This window comes from Calonectris borealis, chromosome 5 (genome assembly GCF_964195595.1).
Source record: "Calonectris borealis chromosome 5, bCalBor7.hap1.2, whole genome shotgun sequence".
NCBI classification, from domain to species: Eukaryota; Metazoa; Chordata; class Aves; order Procellariiformes; family Procellariidae; genus Calonectris; species Calonectris borealis.
The window spans coordinates 17,734,686-17,759,762 of record NC_134316.1 but is presented as its reverse complement, the minus strand read 5'-3'; the positions used below and the strand labels follow the sequence as shown (position 1 = coordinate 17,759,762).

Here is a 25,077-nt window from a genome sequence, read left to right as displayed (position 1 = left end):
AGCCTCTCCCACCGCCCACAGCTGGGCACCAAGGGTGCTGTGCTGCCTCTTGGCTGCAGGAAAGCTGTACGCAGTCATTTCATGTATTTCTGGCCAAAAAGAGAGACGTGGCTAATTAAAACAACATCACCGCACAAAGGACACGTTCACATGCGTAGGAGGTTTCTAAATGCAGAAAGATGCATTACTCTGGCCTCGGGGAAATGGAGGTAGGGCTTTGTTGATTAAATATCATAGAGAGAGAGAAAAGAATAGAAAAGGCTACGCGCAGCTGAGTTGGAAGGACGGCTCGGCACAGCACAAATCAGAAGGCTCGGTTCTTTAAACAGCTTGTCAAAATCTATTACCAAACATAGGGAAAAACAAATTCAGCACAAGTGCTTTCCAACTTTCCCCTTCACCATCAGGTAACAGTAAGAGGATGGTTAAAGACCATCCCAGACAGCTTCCAGGAACTTACACAAACTCTCTGAATGCTCTAATGAATCAAACTGACTCGGCTTTGTAATCCCTCATGGCTGGTAATAAATCTGTCTGCTAAGCAGGCTTATTTATTTTTCAAGTAAGTGATCACAGGCAACAGAATATCCTCCATGCCGTTTCAGCTCTTCCAACGCTCTTTACAGGCTGGGTTGGGGTGTTAGGGACTCTCCCAAGAGGAGCCCCGAAGGAAGAGCGCCCGCTCCAGGCCGTGGCACACCTGGGGTACCTGCTACCTGTACTGGTGTGACCACATTTACTGCGCTGACAGAGGAGGTAGGGTAACATCTCTCCACTGGCCTCAGCAGCTGATTAGGAAGCAACTATTAACTCCTAGCTACAATTACTGTCCCCTACCTAGTTCCTCGGTTGCTAAATCCTACGGCTCGCTACAGCCTCACAGGAGCCAGTGCAATGGAAGAGGATAGAGACAGGGAAGAGTAACACTGAGCAGACTTGGAGCCAGATTCATTTGCAGACCAGAAGCAGCTTTGTGTATGCAAGTCTGAAGACGGTGCTGGTATGGAAAAGCTACATTGACTTATTGCTCCAACTTAATATCAACCAGAACCAAAGGCTTGCTGTCTTTTTTTAGAACTATTGACTGCTTTTAAATCCCTGGAGGCTCTCCTACCTTAGGCTGGTAATAGAGCATCCTCAGAAACCAGTGGATATTTTTCCCAATTACTTTGCAGACAAGATTAACCCTATACATGCCCAGCCACTCTCTGCTCCTGTGTACTTTTAAAATATTATTTCGGGGAGGGGGGGGAGGGAGGGAAAGAAAAAGTTGCTTTGTCTCTCAACACCTTAGTCTGAACCTTTATCATTTTTAAATGCTCGGGAAAGAACTGACATTTAAAAGCGTGGGCTTTATCACATATTTGTTTCCCTTCTCTTGTCACTCAGTAAAATGTCTGGTCGTTAGAAGATACCTGTAAGAACACGGATATTACCTTGCTAGGGGTTTGTCTTAGAGGGTTAGTTTAAAATAACAAATATATCATAAGTTGGCCGAAATCTGGCAGGAAAAGGAAAGACCCGAATTGAGGTTGAGGGCCTCGAGGAGAAGAGAAATAGTCAAGGACTGCTGCAACAAGATTAACTAACAGGAGCAAGATAGAATTAAGAAAAAAAGAAAATACATTTGGCTCCTTTTCAAGAAAAAAAAAATCCCACTGTTGATGTCTATTAGTCTTCTTATGAAAGGAGTGAAGGCTATTACTTGTGTCTTCTAAAGGTAAGCAGAACAAATCACTAGAGAATATGCTTTAGGGAACAATCTTGCTCTGGCAGAGGAGGATGAAATAAATTACTCCATGTTTCTTTCTTACTGTCTGCAATTCAAAGTAAGCTGCCTTTACTTTACTTACAAGGAGATGGCAGGAGAAAAAAGGCATGTTGAAAGAGCCTAATCTTTCTCTGGTCAGGTCTGCTAATTCGAGTCCGGCCTCAAACTTTACTGCTTGTTTGTTCTGCCGGACACTACCATGGCCCCAGAATGGCTTTGGAAGCACTTCACAGATAATGACTAACCAGACACCCACCGGGCTGCCAGGCAGTTCGTGGCACAGAAGTTGCCTTGGCCAGGGGTCATCTCTGGAGATGGACCACACAGGGCTTGCTCCCTAGTTGTTACTTTTGCACCTTCCAGCCATTCCTCCAGATGCTGGAGGTGCCATGAACACGTGTCTCCTTGGCCTGTCTAAAACTTGGTTGCTTGTTTGGCGTGAGGCTTTCTTAACACACTCAGCAGTTGGCCAGTTTGGACATGTATGTTGTCTGGACTTCAAGCTGATGCATTTTTTGCCCTTCTCTGAAAATACATAGAGTTGACTTTATGGATTTGTGCATTTGATATGAACATGCTTTGCAAAAAGGACAAATGTTTTTAAATATTCATGGCAATGAAAATCTGATCCAGGGAAAAGCAAACAGAAAGTGGTAACTGGTGGTTTCCTTCTGCAGTTTCTCTGTTGAAGTTTGTGCCTGTGACGTACTTCTTTTTAATCCAAGATTTCCTTCAGAAACAGTGGTCCTATTCTTGCTTTGCATAGAGTGGAAAAATAAATCTGCATGTGGTCAGAGCTGGTTAGTATTTCAGTAGAATCCCATGGGGTTGCAGCAGTCCACGAGTACGCTCTACAGAGGGGGATGGGAAAAGAGGATTAATACAGTCCCCGGAGGGTGGCCCTCTTGTGACTTTTTGAATCAGGTAAAAGGAGGAAAGCTTGAAAAGAAAAGTGTAGTTGACTGAAAAGGCAGAGACCTCAAAAAGCCTGCTGATGTAGCAAGAGCTTTGTCTCTTGGAAGCAGTCTACAGAGATGAGATCTCAACACCGCTGTGTAAATCCCAGGACTGCTCTGCATAATTCACATCAGAGTTAATCCAGATCCATGTTTATGAAACCAGAAAAAACGTGACCCTGCTATTTATCATGACACTTACTGCTCTTTTTTTGAATTATGTCAAAAGCCTCAGACAGAATCGTCCCTTCCTTCTCATCATAGAGCTGGCTATGACGCTAATAAGAAAAGATCGTGGGGTTTGGTTTGGTTTTGTGGGTTTTTTTGTGTTTTTTTTTTTTTTTTGTTTGTTTTGTTTTTTTTTTTTTAAATAAGATAAATGCTTCTCCTCTGATTAGCATCTGACTGATTCTCTTAAGTGCCTCAAGGCAGGGCCTGAGGAGGGAATGCAAAGATATGGGAGGGAAGGTCACGCCACACAGAAGTCATCACATGGACGAATGGGTGAAGAGGGGCTGGGAGAAGAGACGTGAGAAAACACGATGGCTGCTACAGGTGGAGCAGGGGAGCAACATGATGGGACATTACCGAATTAGTCGAGGAGAGTATGGCTTGCGAGACTTTGAAGATAAGAGCAAAGATTGACTCAATATGGGGAAGGGAGTCCTGGGAGGGATTCAAAGATCAGGGAGTTTTGGTCACAGGAAGGCTGGCATGCTGGTGAGCGCTCCACACCTTCCCATAGGTACCTGCTGTTGGGAGCCTTAGGTACATCCTAGTTTTGGAAGAGCTGATTGCCCTTCTACAAGAACAGCAGGCAACAACACAAGCACAGTTGATGAATGGGACAACAAAACTTCTGAATCATGCAAGGAAAGACTGGGCCCCTTGGCTTTTGCATTTCTCAGAGCCTGTTTCAATTCTTATAAACGTAATTATTTTTGAAAGATCGGCTTAGATCATCTGAGTAGTTTGCCAGAAAGATGTTTATGCAAGTTTTTTTTTGTCTGTTTGATTGACTGATTACAGGAGAGAGGTTGCAGAAGGCATCTCTTTTTACACAATTGTGCTTCCCTTAAAAATGCAGTTACAGTTTTAACTTAAGCTTATCTACCTGAATACTTGAGCAGGACAGCAAGGAGGTAGCGCTGGCAGAAATTTTTATGATGGGAGCATTGGTTTAAAGGAGGTTGTTTTTTTTGTATTTCTGTTCATTTTGATCTATAAGGAGCACAAATCCTCTTTGTCATTCACGGCAAGAGACAAGATGCTAAAACAAACAACATCTCTCTTTAATCTCTTGGGAGTCACTAAGTTTAGAACAGGGAGTAAAAGACGTGGAGTCTCCACTGTGTTTTCTCCAAGAATGAAACTGTAATTGTTCTGTTCTTGAACAGCACTTGACTGGCTCATCAATCACTCCTCTGAAGACATATATTATAAATAAACTTTAAAATATCGAAGTGACGCATTTGAGTTGAGCTTTGTTGCCGTTCTGATTCTCCGAACTGGATGGGCGCTCTCCCTCACCATATACTAATTTCTCCCAGTTCATCCTGCTGGTCACCCCACATTACAATCAAGGTCACACAACATCACAGCGTCGGAGTTGGCAAAAGCAGATTCAGCCCTTTACCCAGAGAATCCTCAATTCGCAATCAACCTCGAAACCCCACGACAAGACATTACCAAAATTAGACTGCCAGAGCTTCGCTCCGTGCGTTGCTTCTTTCTGTGCATCTTGCCACCTACAGCAAAACGCGCTTACAAACCCTCTGGCTGCCGGCGCGCCGAAGAAAGTCAACTCCACCTTGCTCAGACAGACCACAGCGAGTTCGGCGCTGCCGGGGGCTCGCAGCCGGCCGCCCATCCCTCGCACGCTCCGTCCCGCTGCGGCCGACAAGGGGGGGACCGCGCCGCGAGGAGCAACAGCTCTCCTGCTCCGCGGGCCGCCTGCACGACCCCCGCCCCGCCACCACCCGCCCGCACCAGCCCCTCCCCGCACTGCCGGGGGTGCCGGCCGGGGGGCTCTGCCTGCCGCCCCCGCGCCCCCACCCCGGCCCCGCCGCCCCCCGCATGCAGCGGGCTCGGGCGACCCTACCTGGACGGAGCCCCAGAGCGGGTGGAGGGCACAGTGCAGCAGCAGCGAGGGCCAGCAGCAGCGGAGCAGCCCCAGCAGCTCCCGGAGCAGCATCCCTCCTGGGCGGGCGGGCGGGGGCGCGGCTCCGGGAGACCTGGGGAGGGAGCAGAGCGAGCCGGCAGCAGAGGCGTTGGCTCGCACCCATCCCCGGAGCGCGACTGTCCCAACTTTAATTCTGGAGGGGAGGGAGGGAAGGAGGGAGGGAGGCAGGGAGGTGGGCGGGTGGGGAGGGGAAAGGGTGGTCGGGAAAACCCAGCGCCCTGCAAGTCCCGGCTCCCTCAGCGGGGAGACGTGCCTCCACCCCCGCCCTGCCCGCCTCCCTCCCGGCCCGCCCCGCCCCGCCGGCTTCCCCTCCCCGGGATGCTCCGCCGGCCGCCGCCGGCAGCCTGCCCGCGCTGGGGTCTCCCCGACCGGCGCTCACCGTGAGCCCGGGGCTGCCTCACGCTCCGGGGCGGGAGCGGGCGGCGGAAAAAGTTTGGAGCCGGGCGCGGCGGTAGAGGGGCCGGGCGCTGCCGGAGCCGGAGCCGAGAGGCGGGGAGAGCGGCGTGGCAGCGCAGCTCGGGGATTGCATCTCCCCCCTGCCCGCCGCCGCTGCTGCAGTGATTTTTCAAGCCCATCGAGGCAGTCCCTTGCGCGCTCGGCCACCCTCGGCTCTCCCTCCCCGCCCGGGCTCCTCCCGGCGGCGGCTTCCCTCCGCTCGGCCCCGGCGAGGCTGGCCCAGGGCGGGGGCGGCCCCCGGGGCGGCTCGGGGAGCTCCGGCGGGCCCGGGAGGTGCCGCCCCCGCCCCCGGCGCCCTCCCCGCAGCCGGAGCGGCGCCAAGCCAAGGGGGAGGCCAGGGATCAACCGGCACCCCGTGTCCTGGAGGAGCCTCATCCCAAATTGCAGCCAGGTGGTTTTGGGGTTGGTGTTGGTTCCCCCGCCCCCCCCCAAGTGATGCGAGGGCTTGTCCTGTGGCAGGCGGGAGTTGTCGGGTCTGTGTCCCAGCCTGGTGCCTGTGGGATGTAGTAAGGAAGATGCTTCATGGCATTCGTGTTTCTATGTAATAACAAAGCACGCGGAAATGTTTAACAGCGCTTGTGGGGAAGTGGATAAAGAATCCCCTAATATCAAGGTACCACAGCCCAGCCTCCCTGCAAAGAGGAAACAGGAAAAAATCTAAGATGAAGAGTAGAAAATCAAAGATGAAGATGGTTTCACTTCCAGTGAAGCAGTTAATGAGCAAAACAGCTGCTCCATGAATGGTGGTCTTTGGTGCAAGATGGGGTTGGTGTGTATCAGGATGCCGATAAGTGTCTGTTGTTGGGTCAGTGGCACAGGGGTCCTGTTTTCAGTGTTTTGACTGAAGTAAGCAAATGGATTCGAACAAAATATTGGGCCTAGGCTTTATATTTCATACCCAGAGATGAATGAGTTTGAAGACACTGATTTTAGTTTTTCTTTGTATTTCTGGCACCCACTGAGCCAAGTTTAATAAACAGTTTCATAAAAATCTGCTCAGTGAAGCAGGAATGGAAATACATTAACTTCTTAGCCGATACAGGGCTAAAATTCTCTTTTCATACCACCGTTACACCAACCTCCAATCATTTCAGCCTGACAAGCACCAGTTTAAATGTCAGGACTATCAGGTCCAGAAACATCTTAAAAATGAGAACAGCATAGTAGAATTTAATGGAGTTACACCTTAGTTGAGGTAGACCCATTGAGCCTAGACATTTATTTGTAAATCCCCGTCTTGTGGGTTTGTAAGGGCTGAATACAGAGAGACAGAGACATTAAAATCTTGGGTACAGGTAGTAATTGTACAGCAAATACTTTTTCTGTAATGATGCTGAAAAAGATGGCGTTCTTTTCTGTAAGTCTACTGTGTAACATGCAGTGCTTAATATACTGTGCTCATTCAATTATAGTTTCAGTGAGCTGGAGTCACAAGAGACAGCAAAGCTTTTCAGGCTTTCTGGTGATTTCCTGAAGGTATTTCAGCACTTGGTCACAGTACAGAACATAATAAATTGCACCATCTGTATACTTAGTTCTTGGTTCCTGACAGAATGAGAGATAAGGCTTTAGGCATTGTACGCCAAAAAAATACAACACAGATTTCTTTTCTTTCAGTATTTACAATGCCTTAATGTCAGAAGAACTGTGGATTTTCCTGCCGTTAGCAATTGTCCGAGTAGCTGTCTCGAAGCGTTTTTCCTGTGGTTCAAAGTCAACCCAGGGAACTGAGGACACACAGCTAAACTCGACCCGCAGCCACACGGAAGCAAGTGCAATCAGGGATATTGTTCTGACACAAACAAGAGCAGAGTTTGGCCCAGGTAATCAGCATCTTTGCTGTTTCACACTGGTAATTGACAAGTTCCCTTGGGGAAATGATTGGGCTGTGGATATATTAAATCCAGCCTTTGGCCCCAGTCATGCGGTCCACACAGAGGCATAGTTCCCATTAGACTGGACAGCTGAAGAAAGGGCTGAATATGTGCCCTATTCTTGTCCCCATGATACCAGCGCTTTCCCTTAGTTGCATTGCCTTCTATTCTGTAGTTTCTATGGAAGGAAAATAGAGTCCAGGAATTTTTCCCACTTAGTAAGGAAGATAAATGATATGGTGCTTGTAAGACTGCAGGCCCTGAACCAATGACAGGCTTGAAATATGTTTTGCTTAATAACACGTTAAGTGTTTTGTAGCACCAGGACTGGTGTGAGGAAGAACATGACGATTTGTCACACTGCTGAAGTGTTGAGATGGATATTGGCTGGGGCTACGATCCCTGAACCAGAACCAGGATTTCCTGGGTTGTAGTCCTACTACTAGCCATGCCTTCCTCTGCTACCTTGGGCACATTTTTCAGATTACCTGCACCGGGTTCCCTGCCTGTCAAAATGGCATGGCCAAATCCAGCTACCTGAAGGCAGCAGTGTGTTTGGTGGCGGAGGCAGTAATGGGGTCCCGTCCTCCAAGATGTATTTAGCACATCACAGAAATCAGGAACAATGCCAGATCCTTCGCTGGTGTGATCAGCACAGGTCCATGCTCTGGCTCAGTGCTCTGGAGGTGAAAAGTGCCTTTTAAGTAAGTGTCCCAGCTCAAAATAAAAACGTAAGCTATTTGAAAAGATTTGGTTTTTGTTTTCAGAAAAACCCACACACAAACAGTATCATCCAAGCAGTCTCTCAAAAATTGAAGATGAATATTAACATTCAATAGAATGATGACCATTACTCTTTTTCCCTTTCATCTTTGGTTTGAGAGTATTTATCTTGCTTGCTTTGTGGTTTTTTTTAAACAATTGCTGATAATCAGAACAATATCACGATTAACACTCCAATACAGCAACTACTCAGGAAACATTAGTAAGGACTGCAACACTGATTAGCTGTACAAACAAATATTTTCGTATTCCTTTAATCTAAGTAGCCATAATGGTTATAATGGACTCTAAGAGGCTATTTATTTTGCCAGTATAGATTGAGTTTACAATGTGTATTCAAGCGTTCAGAGGGCACGGGAGAAGGTTCTCTTCCAAGTTGACTTGTCAAAACTTCATTAAAATCAATAGATGTTTGCCAATCTGACTTCAGGTAGATTTGGTCTCTATGTCTTCTGATACGTGGGAATGGGCTTTTAGCTGGAGCCCGCAGCAGAGGAAGCGAAGGCAATCAGTTCTCAAGCTTTGTGGTCAGTCAGGCCTAGGGAGAATCCACTTCAGCTTTTTTTGCTAATGACATTTCTGGATCCAAGTCAATGAACTCAAGAAGAGTGTCCGAGCTGGTGAAACGCTAGCCAAAACATAAATGGAAAACATTTCAGCACTGAGATTTCAAAACCTCCTGCAGCCCGAAAGCACTGTCTCTCTCAGGCTAATTTTTGGGGTTGGCTGCTAAATGTACAGCATCGCTTCACTTTGAACGTTGGCTTGCACTGAAAATATTTTTGTTGCTATTCTTTTAAAGATATTGTTATTTCATTTTTATTATTTATCTAATACAATGCTTTCAAAATGTGGAAAGCAAATTTATTGGGTTTGGATTTAAAGTCTCTACCCAGGAATCCACACCTCATGGGAAGTTTTTAGACGAGATCACAAATTAATAAAGGTCACAGCAGCAGAAACAGTGGAGGAATTCGCAGTTCTCCAAATACTGCCATTAATTCTCAGGGAGGGGAGGGGGTTCATCTTGATGATCCCCATTATTTTAAAGAATACAGAAAAACACCAGGACCCTTAATAGTATTTACACAAACAAACAACAGATTTGATTTTCGGAAGACTTGATTGTTCAATTGTTTGATAATTCCAGCTTCTGGGAAAAGATTCTCAACTTTAAGCACATCTAGAACAAACTGTCAAAACAACTGATTCCTTAGTTTTCATTATGTTAAATTAATAGTTAATCAAATATTGGAAGTGGGTTTTAAGTTTTAGAAGTGTCAGAATTTCAGGAAGTGCTTTTCAAGTTTTCTCCCAGATAAATATGGGTCATTGCACTGCCTGGAAAACAAAGGCAGGGTATCTTCTTTCCGTTGGTATAAATCAGGAATACCTTCACTGAAATCAATGGATCCACGTCAGTTTAGGTGAGGAGTAAATAGGACGAACATGGAAAGTTGCACCATGTAATCTTTAGCTTGTGCTCCAGCACCTGAAGTTAGAGATCTGTATTTGTGGCCAGAAAAGCTATGGCTATACATTACATAAGCCTGTTCTTGCCTTTTCAGTTTTCTAGCTCTGAAATACTACATTCAGTGATAAACAGGCCTCTGCTTACTCCCTTTCGGTAGTTTCTCACAGTACGTTCTCTTCAGCAAATGGATTTGCTCAGCAGCATCACTGTTCTTTGTTTATAAAGGTAAAGGTTAAATGTGTGGGATTAGTTATTAAAAGTGGCCAGAAAAGTCCCAGATGTGAGGAAGGGCTTGTATGCCCCCAAATATGTCTGGTTTTTTCAGCTTTATCAATTGCTCACACAGCACCGCTGCTTCTCACAGATACTACATTCTTAGTCTCTTGTGGCTATTATAATGAAGTCCCTACATCCTGAGTGAACTGCAGGTTGCAGGAATCACTTAAGTGCTATATCACTTTTACACTTAATATTCATTGCTGCTTAGGTTTCACCTGTCTTTACAGAAGATTAAATGCTCATTATTGGAATGTGTAAAAGATAATATGAAAACATTGCCTTCACATTTACTCTTGGACTCTGTTTGGCTCCCTTGTGGATCTGATGTAAAAGGCAGGGCTGGTTACATGTTTCCAGAAGGAATTCCTCATCCACCATGGAAATCTGGTACCATTGCCTAGTATGTTACGGTCTGTAGCTGCTCCACTGGAAAATGGCTGATCAGGTGATAAAAGTTCATCAAGCCTTAGCAAGGCCTAAAAAGATACCTCACTGTTTATTCCATACTACTATGTGTTTCTCTACTATCCTTGAGGTTGTTACAGATGAAGGATGAAATGAGACCAGAACCATGATTGCCCAGGCCATTATGGAAACAGATGAAAAGGATGAGGCTGAGTAAACGTACAAGAGTGTAAGTAGTTCCAGCTGAAAGGCAAGGACAGAGAATCACTATTTCTAAGAAAAAGCTATCAGCATAGCTTCTTTTTTTAACTCCCCCTGCAAGTAGAAACCTGCACATATTTTGGTCTGATTGTTTGGTCTGACTGAGCTAATTAAAAGAAAGCTGAAGTCTAATTTTGATTGTCTCTTTAGTGAACCCCAAGCATCAGAATCTTCCTCAAAACTGCAAGTCCAAGAATCTCTATGCCCAGCAAAAATATGATTGAATTGGTGACTAAAACCATTGTCTGTAGTTCTGTATATTTGATAATGTTTCATCAAAAAATGCTTGAAAGATGGTCCATTTCTCAGAACATTGCTCTCTCTTTCTGCCCTCCCTCTCTCACTTCTTACCTCTGTTCCTAATTGACATGATTCCCGGTCTGAAAACTTAGGAACCAGATTTTAGAAAGCTTTTGGTCTGCACATCTCGGGTGTGGGTTGTCCAACCTGTCTTTGTGGCTGCGAGCGCACAGACCATCTGGATTCATATGTGGGTTCCAAGCTGTGGGGATGCTTCGACCTGAGCACTGAGGTGAGAGGATGAGGAACACAGTGCAAAATCCTCAGAGGAGGTGCAATGAAAGAGAGGAGAGCAGAGCTGATTTGTATCTACATCTTCGGCATTTTAATACAGACCATCGTGCTACTGTGTGGGGTCAGGACAGTGATTCCAAGAAGAGCTTCTTAGAGGCAAGGAGGAAGAGCAGCCGGCAGAGCACAGAGAGGCTCCCTCTCTACCTGCACGCAAGCACCATTTACACAGGAGGCAGGAGCACAAGGTGCTGGTCGATTGATTCCAGTCCGTAAGGGTGTTTGATGGTAGTGTAAAGTGCAGAAAAAGCTTGAATAATGTATGAAATTATTCAATAATTAATAAAAGTAATCAGAAACACTCCACTGAAAACTAGCTTTGTAAATAGTTTCTCACCGTTCTTTTTCCTTATTATTTTGGTCAGTGGGATACATTTGAAACACGATGGCAGCATTCCCTCCATTTTGATTTAGCACTTCTCTGCCCATATTTGTGTATGGGGGAACAGATATGAGGGATTCACTTATTGCCAGGCAATAGCTGTTTCTGTTACAGGTGAGTGGAAAAAATTGAAATCTGCCACAGGAAGTCAAGCAGATGACTTGGCAAGCAAGCAGTTAATAGGGGGTGACAGAAGGAGGGAGCGACTGTATTCACTGAAGGACTGAGGAACCCAGTGCCGCCACGTTCACCTCTGTGTGAGCACAGGCTTAGGAAGGAAAGGATGGAAAGTTGTTCTCCGTGGTCTGCCTCCCTCAGTTCTTCTACTGCTAGTGCACACCAGCCATGCATCTTGTCGGAGAGGGTGTTGCTTTGTGAAAATCCTGTGCAAATCGCACTGGACCTTTCCCTCACCTGCGAATTACCCCACAGTGCGAGGGGATCTGAAAGGAATATCCATGTGCAGGGAGGAAGAAGAGAGTTACCCATGTGTATGTGCACACATGGACACACTGAAAGGAGAAAAGTAAGTAACTTTATAACAAGTTTTTTTGAGATGCGTGCCGTGTTTTCATTCACTATTCCCCATCCCACCTACCCTGCAAGCCCCATCAGGAAGACTTGAACATGCCTGGATGTGGATGTGAGGTGTAGCCTGTACTCGGGGAAGAGCAGGAGTGTGTCTTTATGCCTGAAGTAAAAGGTTTGCATCACTGTGGTACATGTACAGCCATGGTTTGAATGTGCATATAAACTGTGTGCCCCGGAGAACACCCCCCCACCTTCCCGCTACTTACAGTATCACCTTTGTCCCTTGGGGCCGGGCTTGTAGCCTCCTCCGCAGGGATCCCGTATCAAGGGCACCTCAGGCTGCGGCAAACATGCAAACTTACGCTCTTTCGGACTGGCAACGTGGGGGCTCTTTGCCATTTAGCAAAACTGGCTAAACTCGGCCAGACTTCATCAAGTTGTGCCTGACCTTGGTTTCCAGAGGAAATCATGAAGATATTATTAATTGTTGTAAAAAAATCCTGATAGAAACACACCCCAAGTTATTTTTGTTTTTCTTCACTTACCCATAAGCTCCACAGTGGATTTTGGTAATCCAATGTGGCATCCATTGTGGTGAGGTGGATGTGATAATTTGTGCCACTGACAAATGTGTGACATTTGTTAATGGCAGGGAAAGAAATACGAGGTTATGCCAATGTCTAACACAGAATTTTGGTGAATATTTTATGTCAGCCGAGGTTAAGAGTTAAGAGCCAGACGCCAAGCAGGTCGGATTGTAATGGGCCCATCTGTCTCGTAACAAGAGCTATTGATCGGTTATTAGTCATAGCTAGTGGGGGACTATCACAAAGACTCCACTGGCAGCAGAGCTTGCCATTGAGATCCGCTGCAGTCGGATAGCACTGGGGTTAATGGGGAGAGTTTCTCTCTAACATCTGGATGCTGAGAACCAAACACTGCACTGGGACAAATATTGGCAGCTCCCAGTTCTCCCAATCAGTCTCTGTTTGGTACATAACACAGGCCTTTGTTTTATATATTAAATAAAAATGTCCAGTACATCTGTACTCTCCTGAAAGTATACTGTGGTTCTGTCTGCAGCTGGGAAGGAAGATCCAACAGTTTGTCAGCGGTTTCTAGGCTTTTACAGGGTGTTAAATCTCTGTAAGCCTTTTGCAATATCTGTGTCTGAGGTCACCATGAGGCATGCACACCAATTCAGTTGGCCACTGCCGTCATTTCTCAGATCCTGTGTGGTCTATATCTATCTGAAGAAAGAGAAGAAAGACACTTAAACTGGTGCTGACGCTTTCTGGTATGCAGAAGATAGACTGGGATCTGCCTGCTGACCATAGGTGGTAGGTTATCTTCATGTCTGGTAAGATATTGCTAGAAACTTGTTAGATTAGGCTGGCCTAATCTGCATCTAACCTACATCTGAGTAACTGTTAGATCAGCATGGTTCCTTGTGGCTTAGGCTATCAAAAAGCCACACACACAGACTGCCTGACAGAGCTTGTCACCTTCCTTGTACAGAAGACAGCCAAACATAGGGGTCTTTCTGGGCTGGCTACTGCACTAATCCTTGCGTGGCCTTTGAAGTACATAGATGAAAGCTGTTATGGAAGTTCAGAAATCTACATTACAAAATATTTTAGACATTGAGGTACTGTGAAGCATTTTACTTCTCAGCAACAACCGTGTTTGTGTTTCTAAAGCAGTCCTACCAGGCAGTGTGCTGTGGGCTTCTATTGTCCCCTCTGAGTATTTTCTAGGGTCAGAAGGCATTTTTCTGGGAGAAGGCTCACCACAGGGGTAGGCCTGGTGGCATACACATTGCAAAGAATTTTCTCAGCTAGACATAAAGAAAAGACAAAAATATGTTTAGAAAATTACAATTCTAAAAAAAATAGTGTAAGTTCTGAAATACTTTACCCTGAGCCTCTGCTATGGATGTTTTTATGAAATCAAACACAAATTACACTGCCTGTAACTTCTTTTATATCACAGACTGTCAGTGTAACTATGAATCGCTTCCCTGGCAGGATCTTATGCAAAATGTGTGGATATTGGGATGTCCTCTTACTAAGGCCACCAATATCAGCAGGCATTTATCAGTCTACAGTTTCAACACACCATTGGTTTTGCTCTGGATCAGCCAGTGGAGTTAGATTTTATTGCATTCTAAAAAATGTACCTCCTATCAATAAAATCTCAGTTCCCATCTTTAGCTTTCTAAGATTATAGTGTTCTATTTTTCATTATTATTGGAAACATTCAAATCCTTCATCTGTTCTTTTTTGTTTGTCATCTTAACAAATACGTGCACTAGGTAGAAGAAGAAAGCTCTCTATGTAGGGCCTGGCAGTCCATAGTTCCTCCAGCTGAAGAACTTACACCTCAGACTGCTCTTTATCTTGCAGTCTGCTTTGTCTCACCAAACAGTGAGAGCGCGCTCAGGAGGTCCCAGGAAGACGGTGGTTAAGGTTTCCATCGCCATGTCTCCTAACGTCAGTGCCCACACTCTGTTCCACACAGATTGAGGTGTGCTCTCTCTTGCTTTAAATTTCCACCATCCCTCCTCAGCCATTGTGAAAAGGGATGAAGGAACGTGCTGCAAAATTCTCATGCTCTCTTTGGGGAAGGGACTTCTTGTTGTGATGAGTGATGGGCCACATCATGTTTTTGCTGGCACTCGTAATGCTCACCTACATTTTTGGGGTATTATTGTATTTGCAGCATATTTTTTTGCTGCTTACCTGTAGGTACTGTGATATAATCGGAGACAAGAAAGAGGTTGGATATAATTTGAAGTACTCTTATCACTGGATATTTTAAAGGGTATTAGAAATGCATCTGAAAGGATCAGCAGAGGCTGAACCTGTTTGGGGACTAGAGGATGGATCAGATTCATCTTTGTCAGCCCTTTTTGTTCCCCAGACCACCAAGTATCACCCTGTGCCATATTTTCACAATGGTTTTCATTTCAAAATGGGCTAGGTTTTGAATGTTGATGTTTTCATTTTTCCATTTTTTTGCGTGTTAGTCCTGCTTGTCTGTGCAGGAGGTGGGGCAAGAGTCTGTGTGCTTTTTTTTTTAAGTTTGCAATTTGTTTTTTTTTAGATTCTGATGTCTTGGAAACCCCTGGGAGCCACTGTTTTGAGGAACCTTCCCATCCATTTCTCTGATGCAGTGGTGGGAGATAACTGGTGTGCAAGGTGTTATGAAGAGATAATGGAGGCAACAGTAGCCCATCTTTGCTAATGACGATACATTTCTGCTCACCCTGGCACAGGGTCCTCCTAAGCACACCGACACACGCAGTCTCAGAAGTGCTGGCAGGGGACACTCGCTCCCCGGGAGGTAACACGCTCAGGCGTGGTACTTCTCACATTGCTGACTGCCCCTCGCACTGTTTCCTCTGTCCCTGTGTTTGAAGGTCCAGTCGTATTTAACTGACTGTTAGGCCTCTGCTGACACTTCCTATGTCCTTCAGCTTCTCCCTCGCTTCAAATCCCAAGTGCATCACCCCCCACTAGCTGCTGATTTGAAAAGAAATGCACCCAAAGCCCCTCCTGTGAGACTGACATTATTTTGTATTCATCTCGGTGCCTCCGAAACGTTTCGAGATCCTCTGATGAAAGTCATTACATAAATGCAAAGCATTGTATTTTTAAAAGTTTAAATCATGACAGATTTTGAATACATATTTTTTGTGACTCAGTCATGAATAATCACAATTTGCATATAATATTTTCCTGTATTCAGCATACCTTCCTTCTCATTTAATCCTTCTGACTCGTGCTGCTGTACTAACTCTAAACCTGAATTACAGAAGCAACTGTGGGTCTCCTTGCTGTTAATTTGGTGATGAGTAATCTTGATATACCTATAGGCAGGAATAGTTGACAGTTGTTTCTAATGAGCAGGGAGGAAACTCATAATCAGAGGAAACATTTGTGTTTATGAACAAGTGCATCCATTTTGCTTTCTTTATATCCAAGGCTGTAGTGACTGTCTAATATGAATATTATTTCCTTGTGTTTATTACTGCAGTGCCAAGGGATGAGCTAATATTGGGGCTTCACTTAATAAGGCCCTGGTCAAATGCTGAGAAATAAGCAGTGATGCCCCAGTGCGCTTATGGCCTTAAAGAGCAGAAGAATGAGAAGGCACCCAGTGAGAAGGTATAAAATGCAAGCATTAATAGAAACTGATAAGCAATTCTCTGTCTTTGAAGTATCTTTCTTGCAAAGGACAGCTTAATTTTTCTTGGAAACACTATGCTATTTATCTAATCAACTCCTTAGCTGCCATTTTCTGGTTTCCCCTAAATAAACCGGCCAGGTGACAGTGGCAATCCTGCAGAGTCCCAGCTGTGGGAGAGGAGCTGAAATGCCTGCAGCAGCCTGTGTGTGCCCACGCCTGTAGAGCACCGTCCAGCAAACTGGAAATCCAGAGTCCAGCTCCACACACTTGTCCTAGACGTATAGGAATATAATTCTGCCATTGTATACTGGATATTGCAGGCAGAAGCCCTTTCTCCCTTCAGAAAGGGACGTGACCAGGGTTAGGATCTTGCTAGTCAGGAGGAGCCCTGGGCCTGCCATGCTGCTTTCCATAACAAACCCCCACTGTCCTTTTGAAGGTCTTTCCTCTCCCAGTGGGAGAGGAAATAGGCTCCTGAAAATGGTATATCCTTTCATTATGGGGGATTTTAGCTGGGATGATTTCTTGCCTGGGGGAACAAATGTTTACCCTTGAGTAAAAGAATTGCCTCGCAACAAAGCTGCTTTGCCAGGTGCTGGTTTGCCCCATCCCTCTCCTGCATTTGAATATATTCTCATAATGCTCATTTTTGCTGGAATAATCCAGTATCAGCTACGCTGACAATCCCACACAGAGCTATTTAGAGCAGCTAAGAGCTGTTTTGGATCCCAGAGCAAACAGGCTGGTTCTCTTCCCCCTCTTTCCTTCCTCCTTCCTCCTACGAGTTAACCCAGTGCTGACCTCCCCCTCTCCCCAGCCCTACTGCTGGTGGTAGAGGCACTCGCTGGGTGCCCCTCCAGAGCCCCAGGGCATTCATCTCTGCCCCCTGCGCTGTTTCTGGTGGGCTTTGGCATCACTGTTCAGAGCGTGCATTAGTCCTTTTCTCCCCAATTTTATGGTGCTGGAGCATGATTAACTCTCAGCTAGTACAGGTCTCGCCCTCCTCATCTTTTCAAACATAACTCAGTCATCAGGCTTCTTCCCAAGCATCTCGTATGAGCAGTTATTGGATCCCATTTTGCTGTTTATATCTGGAAGCTGAACTCACCACTGCCGGATTGGAAAATAAGCCACCACACAGCTGCAGAAAGAGAATAATTGCACCAGAACGATTTTGGTTGGAATTACTTGGGGAAAACCGACAATGCATCTCTGGATGCATTTTCACACGCTGGCTTCAGTGGGGTAACCTGCCTGCAGTGAGGAGGCTTTCAGACACCTTAAGGTCTGCTAACATCCTCTGTCTCTCACAGTTCAAACTCATTTCTGTAACTAGCTCAAGTGCAAGAAAAGACTGATTCTCCTCTCTTCACAACCAGTTTTAGCTAGAACCAGGTTTTAGGCAGGTTTTAGCTTTGGCTTGATTCAATCAGAGAGTTCTGGTGAACACCGTCAGAGCCCGCTGGCACCTACAGGGTGTGAAACTCCATCAGCAATGGGCACTCTGCATAGTTTTCTTTTGGAAAGGGGGAAAATTTGTGTCCAAAAGCTTTCTCCAGTGTCAGCCACCTGCTTTCAAGAACATTTCTCGTTGTGCTATTTCCAGTCTGAACTGGGGGTGAGGTTTAGCCTTTTTCAGGTACTCATTCATGCTTCCTTTTCATTTGTTTAAATTACACTCAGCCATCTTGTCCATCAATATGTTGCCTTGCTTACCACAAAGATAATAAACTCCTGCACCCATAAACACTTCGGTCCATAACTTCTCCCACATAAATACGCTCATTAACTTTTCTACAGGATGAGTCGCATGAGGAAGATGACATATGTGCTCACTGGTAGGAAGATAAGAGTCTGAGGTAATTGGATTAGCTGTAATAGAAAAATGGGTGAGCTGCGGGGATGGAATTCACCCAGGACTGATTTGGAGCACAGAATATCAGAGTGCTGCAAATCTCATAGCAAATGATGCTTGTTTGGATGGCAGTTCAGGAGGCTTTATAAGTGTATATCTAACACTGAATCTGTGTATCATCTATAGCATGTAGGGGGCCATGCACCTACAGATACTTGCATACAGTATTCTTTGATGAAAAGGGGCCTTGATGAATACATTTATTCAGTCTAAGAAAACTACAGGAATTTCACCACATTTCACAATCCAGTAAAAATAGTCGCCCCAAAATTATGAAATAACAATGTATTCTGCTTTCATTTTCCTCCTTACCTTTAGCTCTCAAATCTGGAATGGCCCCTGCTCCCTCCATGCCATCCCATTAGCATCAGCCGGAGGCACTACTTGTAGGGAATCCTGTATGTTTATTTATGTGGGAGGTTCCTCAGAGCTAGCTAAAAAAGAACAGTATTGACCTTTAACCCAAGGAAGGACATTTAGAACCATTTTTTTATAGAAGACTTAAATAATGTGATTCTCGCAGAAAGCTGGCTGCAGAAAGACAGTGCTAGGATAACTCACACATAGCATATACACACCCGTGACTCATACCCATCAACTGGACAAGGTGAACTTGCTCGGTTCTGTTGACCTGTGAGGACCAATAGTGCCTTGTGTTAAAATTTAAAGCCTCTGCTACGTTGTCCATGTCCCTCTTCCCTCTCTCCAATGACTTGCTCCTGCGCTCTCCTGTTGACAAAAATGCAGGTTTCCTACTCATCTCCTTCCTGGAGCAGAGATATTTATTCCTCGCAGTGGTCTCGAGGACCTGCATGTGGCTCATGGAGACCTGAAGTTTCATATTCAACCTTGTCGAAGGTGACCCAAGAGCCAGGTCTCTGGGGCCTCTCGACGGCTGAACTTGGCTGGCGTTGCCATGATGTCTGCCTGGTGCTGAGTTGCCAGTGATGGAGCTGTTGTTTCCAAACCCTCTTTACCCTGTTTCACTTTGATTCAATTTATAGTTGTCTCTGAGAGTTGAGATTAATGTGGATTTTATTTTATGAGCGAGCATAGAGTTCATTTGCAGGGTATTTATTGCTCCAGCCACATAAAGCAGATAAATCACCTTTGAATGAAAACGTCCTGTTGGATGCAATGGACTCAGTAAGTTTGTCTAAATGCTTTAAAAGTTCCCATTTAATCTCTGCCTGGGGTTAAGTCCTGTGAAACTGGAACTGAGCAGGAAAAGTGCAGTAAGCAATACACAGGACAGGCAATAGCACAAGAAACAGTTCTTGCTGCCTCCCTCTTTCAGGGGTACTCACCTTTTACTTCCTCCCACAGGCTCTTAAGCTCTTACTCTATGCTCAGTGGAGACAAATATAACATGCTGACAGCCCTCTCTTGAATGGAATAAATTCATTTATTTATATATTTACTTATATAGCTATATATCGATATATTTGTTTTTAAAAAACCCCACTCACCTACCAATGGCTCTCCACAAACAAGGATCAAGATTTCCAAAGACAGCTAATGATTTTGAGCAGCATTGTTGAATGCTCAGCCTAAGACAACAACGTTAACTTCATTGAGATTTTTGGGATATATCTCAAAACAGTGATGAGTCCATTCACCAAAACATTTTTGTGAATATCATTTATGCCTTCTGTATTACACCAGGTCAGTACCAGTCTGACTGCTTATATTTTCAGATAATTTTCCACCCAAGCACATATGAATCTACCCATTTCTCTATTTCAACATCACCTGTGAGGTAGCTAGATATACATCGACCTCTCAATCTGGCTAGGATTGGCCATTTTGGACTTGCTTTATAGCAAAAACTTAATTTTATTCTCTGTTATCAAACAATCTATTTCTTGTGCTTGTGCTGTAGTCAGTTTTGGTGTCCATTTAGAAGTGTCAGAAAGAAATGTGCCTTGTTACCTTGCTTAATAAATGTAGTAAGTTCTAGGTCATCCAGAACGGCAACTTCATCCGCTACCTGTATGTTCATGTATGTATTTTGCTTTTGCACTTTGCAGTCCATACTGATTTTGACATACTTTCATGCAAAAAAATAGTTGCTGTTACCGCATACACGGCATTCAACAACTCCATGGAGCTGTTGCTATGCTTGTAAGACTTTCCATTAAAATGCTAAGTAAACACAAGTTTTCAAATTAACTTAACAGATCACTTTTATTTGTCAGCCGTTTACAATGGAAATCCAATGATCTTTTTATTCCTAAAATTTGTCATGTCTCCAATCCCGGGTATTGAAATATTGGAGAAAAAACTGTGTTTATTTTCAGACATTCATTCATTCAACTGCTTTTGATGAATACCCCAAAATGTCATGTTTGATTTTGCTTTCAGCTGCTCACAGAAAACCTGCCTATTCCAAGGGGACCTGTTGGATTAAATTAAATAACCATTAGATGAGGGAGTTGTTTCACTGTGATTTAGCAAAGCAGAGCAGGCTTCTTCTGCAGATCAGAAGAACAGGAATCAATCCCCTGCTTGCCCCAGCACCGTGCCCTTTCATATCTCTGGGTATTTATGGACACCATACATACTTGCAAAGAAGAGAATACTGTAACCTTATTGCTCAATACACACACATTTGAGATGTATATAATTTCAGCCTCTCTGTGCTCAGCAGAACAACTGGAGAAGTCTGCTAGTTTACCAGATAGGACAAATAACTAAACACAGGGACTGAAGTGCACTCATAATGCTCTTAGTCATATGGTTTAGTTTTAGGTAGTCCTGCGAGGAGTGGGGAGTTGTACTCAATGATCCTATGGGTCCCTTCCAACTCGAGATATTCTATGATTCTATCATAGATCTCCAAATATCTGACATGCTTACAGTAAAAGCCAGGAGGGAAAGGCCCCGTTCTAAAATAAAACAAAGCAGAAAACAGAACAAGTATGGGCTGAAGTGATAAATTATAGAGGACTTCATGTGGAGAAATCAAATAAATCTCTCTAAATATTTTTAGCATGCTCACTTTCCTTTCAATAGCTCAACAGGAGGTTCAGTAGTCTCACCTGGCATCTTATTAATACTGCACTGATTGGTGAGTGTGCAGGAACGGAGCAGCACTGGCATCTTGGTTAATCACGTCTTCTAGGAAATTGTGAAAATGACACAGGAGATAGATACTTCACAAATGGCGAGCTAAGGTTTTGCTGCAAAGGGTCTGTTTTCACAGCAGGCGGTCAATAAATCTAGCACTGTTATGGACCATAGCTATAAGTCAGTTTTCAAATGTTCCCAACCGCATGTAGCATCTGTCTGATTCAGGAGTCTGATCACAAGCAATCTTTGCTGCAAATAAAAGATGGAGTTTCTCCTGCATTTGAGCTTGCTTACTTTCCTTTCATTTGTGGCTTTTACTTCAGCTCTTCTTTGGACCCTGATGTTTCAGAAGACTATTTTTGATCAATATAATCCTTCTGCAGTGCCTAGTGATTTCCTTATTTTGAACTAAAAATCTCTTTCATAAGCAATTCCCTATAGAAAGGTTCCTTTTAGTCTTATGCACTACTTGGATTTTTCCTTAGGGATGGAATGTTATTTTTCCTTTTAATTCTCTTTAAACTGCTGACACTAATGCTCTCTATAAAACTTGTTGTGGGCCCTGCTTTGTATCTCGTGTATATTTGGGATTAAGGAGAATTTATTATCATGTGGTCTTAAAGCAGCTTTTTCATAAGTCTTGAGTACACTCTCCTGTCAGGTGAGTGCTGATTATATATCATAGGAAAAAAAAAAGGTTTTAAAAATAGATCCAAGAGTGAGAAAAAATCTGAAGGCTTGAGATGAACAGTTAGGAGAAACAAGGCTGGGAGGAATTTGCAGCAAGAGAAAAATCTTAGCTCCCATGGAGGATGCTCAAGTGGACGATGCTATTTCTTCTGAATGGGAGAAGCTGTGGCCTAGGAGGTGACCCGGTACTGCTTGACACTGTGATGGCCAGATGAGATGGGATGCCTGAGCTCACCTCCCACCAAAATACAGGATTTGGAATCTGGGGGTTTGATTCCATTCAGAAACCAGAGTCACCTGCTCGGAGAGCTCAATGCATAGGCATACATACTGCATATATAAACATACATGATCTTTTGGAACGTGTATCAAGCTGAAAATCCACCCTTTGAATCAGTCTCTTTTCAGACACCCCAAATCAGACACCGAAATAGGGAAACAACGCCAAACCCAATCCGTTTTGAATGTGTTGGCCTGGCATTTCCACTGCTTTTGGAAGAGGTATGTAAACTCACAAAGAAGTATTTCATGCTTTGACCTTAAAGTGATTTCAAAGGCAATCACTCATTGAAGAAAAGAAAAAGAAAGTATATTACTTCTCAGTGATCTCTAAAACACACAAGTAAAACAGAAGTCTTTGTGTTTTGTAAAGGGGAAAATATCAGAGGTTAAAGATGTAGGTTGCAGAGAAAAATGCATTTTAGTGCAAAAAAGAAAGGTTATTCTAAATATTGTCATCCTAAAATTGGTATTACTCACCACAAGCTTGGGAACTGTTCAGAATTTATAACCTTGATAACTTCAACTACAGCAAAATATATATAAGTGGATCAATTTTTAATATGTGTAACTGCAAATCTGACAGAGATAAACCCTTCAATGAATCACAGGCTCAACTTCTTGTTTGAAGTTAACAGTCATTTCATTGGATTTGACTTCAAAAAAACACCTTGCCATGATTTAATGTTATAAATTATGAACTATTCAAATTGCTCACTGAAAACGTAATATTTAAAGATGTACTTTAAAAGTAAGCAAATGTAAGTAAGCTGTATATTTAACGGGTTACACATGTCATTCCCAGGAGACCATTTCACACTGGGAACTGTCATGCTAACTTGTCAGTGTGATCTAGTGGTATGAGCAGGAGCGTAGAGGTTGGTGGTTACAAGGCAGGTGGTATATGACCTTGAGAAAGACATTTCACCTCTGCACTGTTTTTTCACCTGTAAAATAGAGAGCAGGGGAAAAGTAATGAAGCTCTCCTGGGGTCTGCACTAAGTTAATGTTTGTAAAACACTTTGAGGGTTGCAAATGGAAAAGGTGCCGAAGAAGTTTTATAACTTCACTTATTTCTAATTATTTTTTTCAAGCAGAGGTCAGATCCTCAGGTTTGGCCTTTTTAGGTTGCTTCTGTGTTGCAAAGAGTTTGTAAATGTGCCCTCATAGGGCAGCTAGCATGAATCCCTGCACACTGTAAAACTGCCTTTCTATTTATTTCTGCTGCAGTTGGTCCATACAGAAATATCCAGCTTCTTTTTTGCTTGAAAGTTAATAGAAAACATATGATGGAAATAAAGAAATTAAAACCTTTGTAAGAAAACCAGAGTTTTTCCATTCTTGCCTAAACCAGCCTCCCAGTGTATCCATCATACTGGCTGCTCTAACCAGCCCTTCAGCTCACTCGTTCTGGTTGCATTATAAAAGCCCTAAATCATTCATTTCCATTGCTGCTTCTTAACTCCATGAACTAGTAGTTGGCACTGATGACTTTAACACTGGCTGTCTTCTTAGTTGACTTTGATTCATGCATATACAGCAACACTCAAAAGCATTAAACATTTTTAACATGTCACCCTTCCCAGCCTTGCAGGCTCCAGCTATAATTTCCCAACTTTCCCATCAGCAAAATTTCCACCTTAAATGTTCTGTATCTCTGAAGCCAAATTGCTGCACACGTCATCTTCTAGTAATGTATGTAAGATTTAGTTCCACTTAAAAAAATATTTCCAGAGCACTGTTTTATGTTTGCATTTATCTAAATATGAGGTTTGGAACATGCAAAAAATTCATTTTTTAAAATCATGAGAGATCAGATGTTACTCTGAGTGTTCGTAAAGCAGTGATCAAAATTGTAGCAGGACAAAATTGTGGCACAAAAAACATCCTAGTAAAAGGAGTATGGGTTCAAGTGCCCCATACGAGGTCTGCTGCCACAGAGAGCAGTGCTGTAATGCTGAATTCTTGTCCTTCCCCTGGTTCCTCCTTGCTGTAGTTACTGGGGACCTGATGACCCCCTGGAGGGTCCTGTGCAGTCCAGGACATTGCCTGGTTGGGGAACTCCTGTAACCCTTGTAGACTGGTCAATTCTGATTCATATTCCCCTCCAAAGGAAAGGTACTGGTACCTTATAAATAAAAATTTCTTCTGTGCTTGATTAGCGCTGGCTCTTGTGAAACCCAGACTGCTGGGTCATATGCTTTGAGTCTGCCACCTCTTTTTTTCTTGCAGTCATAAAAAGCCTTTCAGGAAGGCAAATTTAATAGCAAAGCATCATTGAAACATGGGCTAACTCCCATTGCGTAATTGTAACCTCTGTCTCTGGGAGTTATTAGCTAGGATGACAGGCTTTGCATTTATTTATTCTTCTAGTGGCAGTGAGAACATCAGAGAGCAAAGGTCCCTAGGGGACTGCTCCATCTCATTCCTAATTGGTGTATTTAATAGTTTCTATCATAGGCCTCTTAAGGTTGAATGTGAACTGTGTCCTATTAGCCAGAAACCACTGTTCAGCAAAGTGACAGTTAAATCTTTTAGAATGGTATTGTTATTTTTAATACATTGACCTAAGGCTTTTGGGTGAGAAAAAGGGAGAAATAATTGCTTAGTACTGGGAGGCTCAGGCACAATTTAGGATCCATCCCTATCTATTAAAGTAGGATAATTTCTGTATTGTATATCCAGGAGAATAACCAGAAATTAGATTTGCACTTACAGAAACAAATGGCCTTTCCTTTATAATTGGTTCCTGCTTGGAAGAAACCTGTTAGCACATTCTGTGAATGTATTTCAGCCTAATCCAGCCTGGAAACACCTTAGTGATTGAATTCTCCTCCTGCAATACTTTGTCTTCAGGGCACTTCCTCACCCTGGCACTAAAACTGACCAGGCACGCCTTGTAGTCTCAGAGTTCAAAGCTCACTCCCCATCCAGTGCATTGCCAGAATCCAAGAGGGGTAAAGTTTTTTACAAGATTGTGATGTT

At 43.9% G+C, this 25,077-nt stretch overlaps 1 protein-coding gene across 1 annotated transcript in view; it reads right to left on the bottom strand.

The window, feature by feature from the left end:
- Positions 1-4,921, bottom strand: part of PRIMA1 (proline rich membrane anchor 1) — a 55,713-nt gene extending 50,792 nt beyond the window's left edge. Inside the window, exon 1 of the mRNA XM_075152494.1 lies at positions 4,829-4,921. Coding sequence (XP_075008595.1) covers positions 4,829-4,921 — 93 coding nt within the window. The remainder of the gene's footprint in view (positions 1-4,828) is intronic.
- Positions 4,922-25,077: the final 20,156 nt, after the last annotated feature.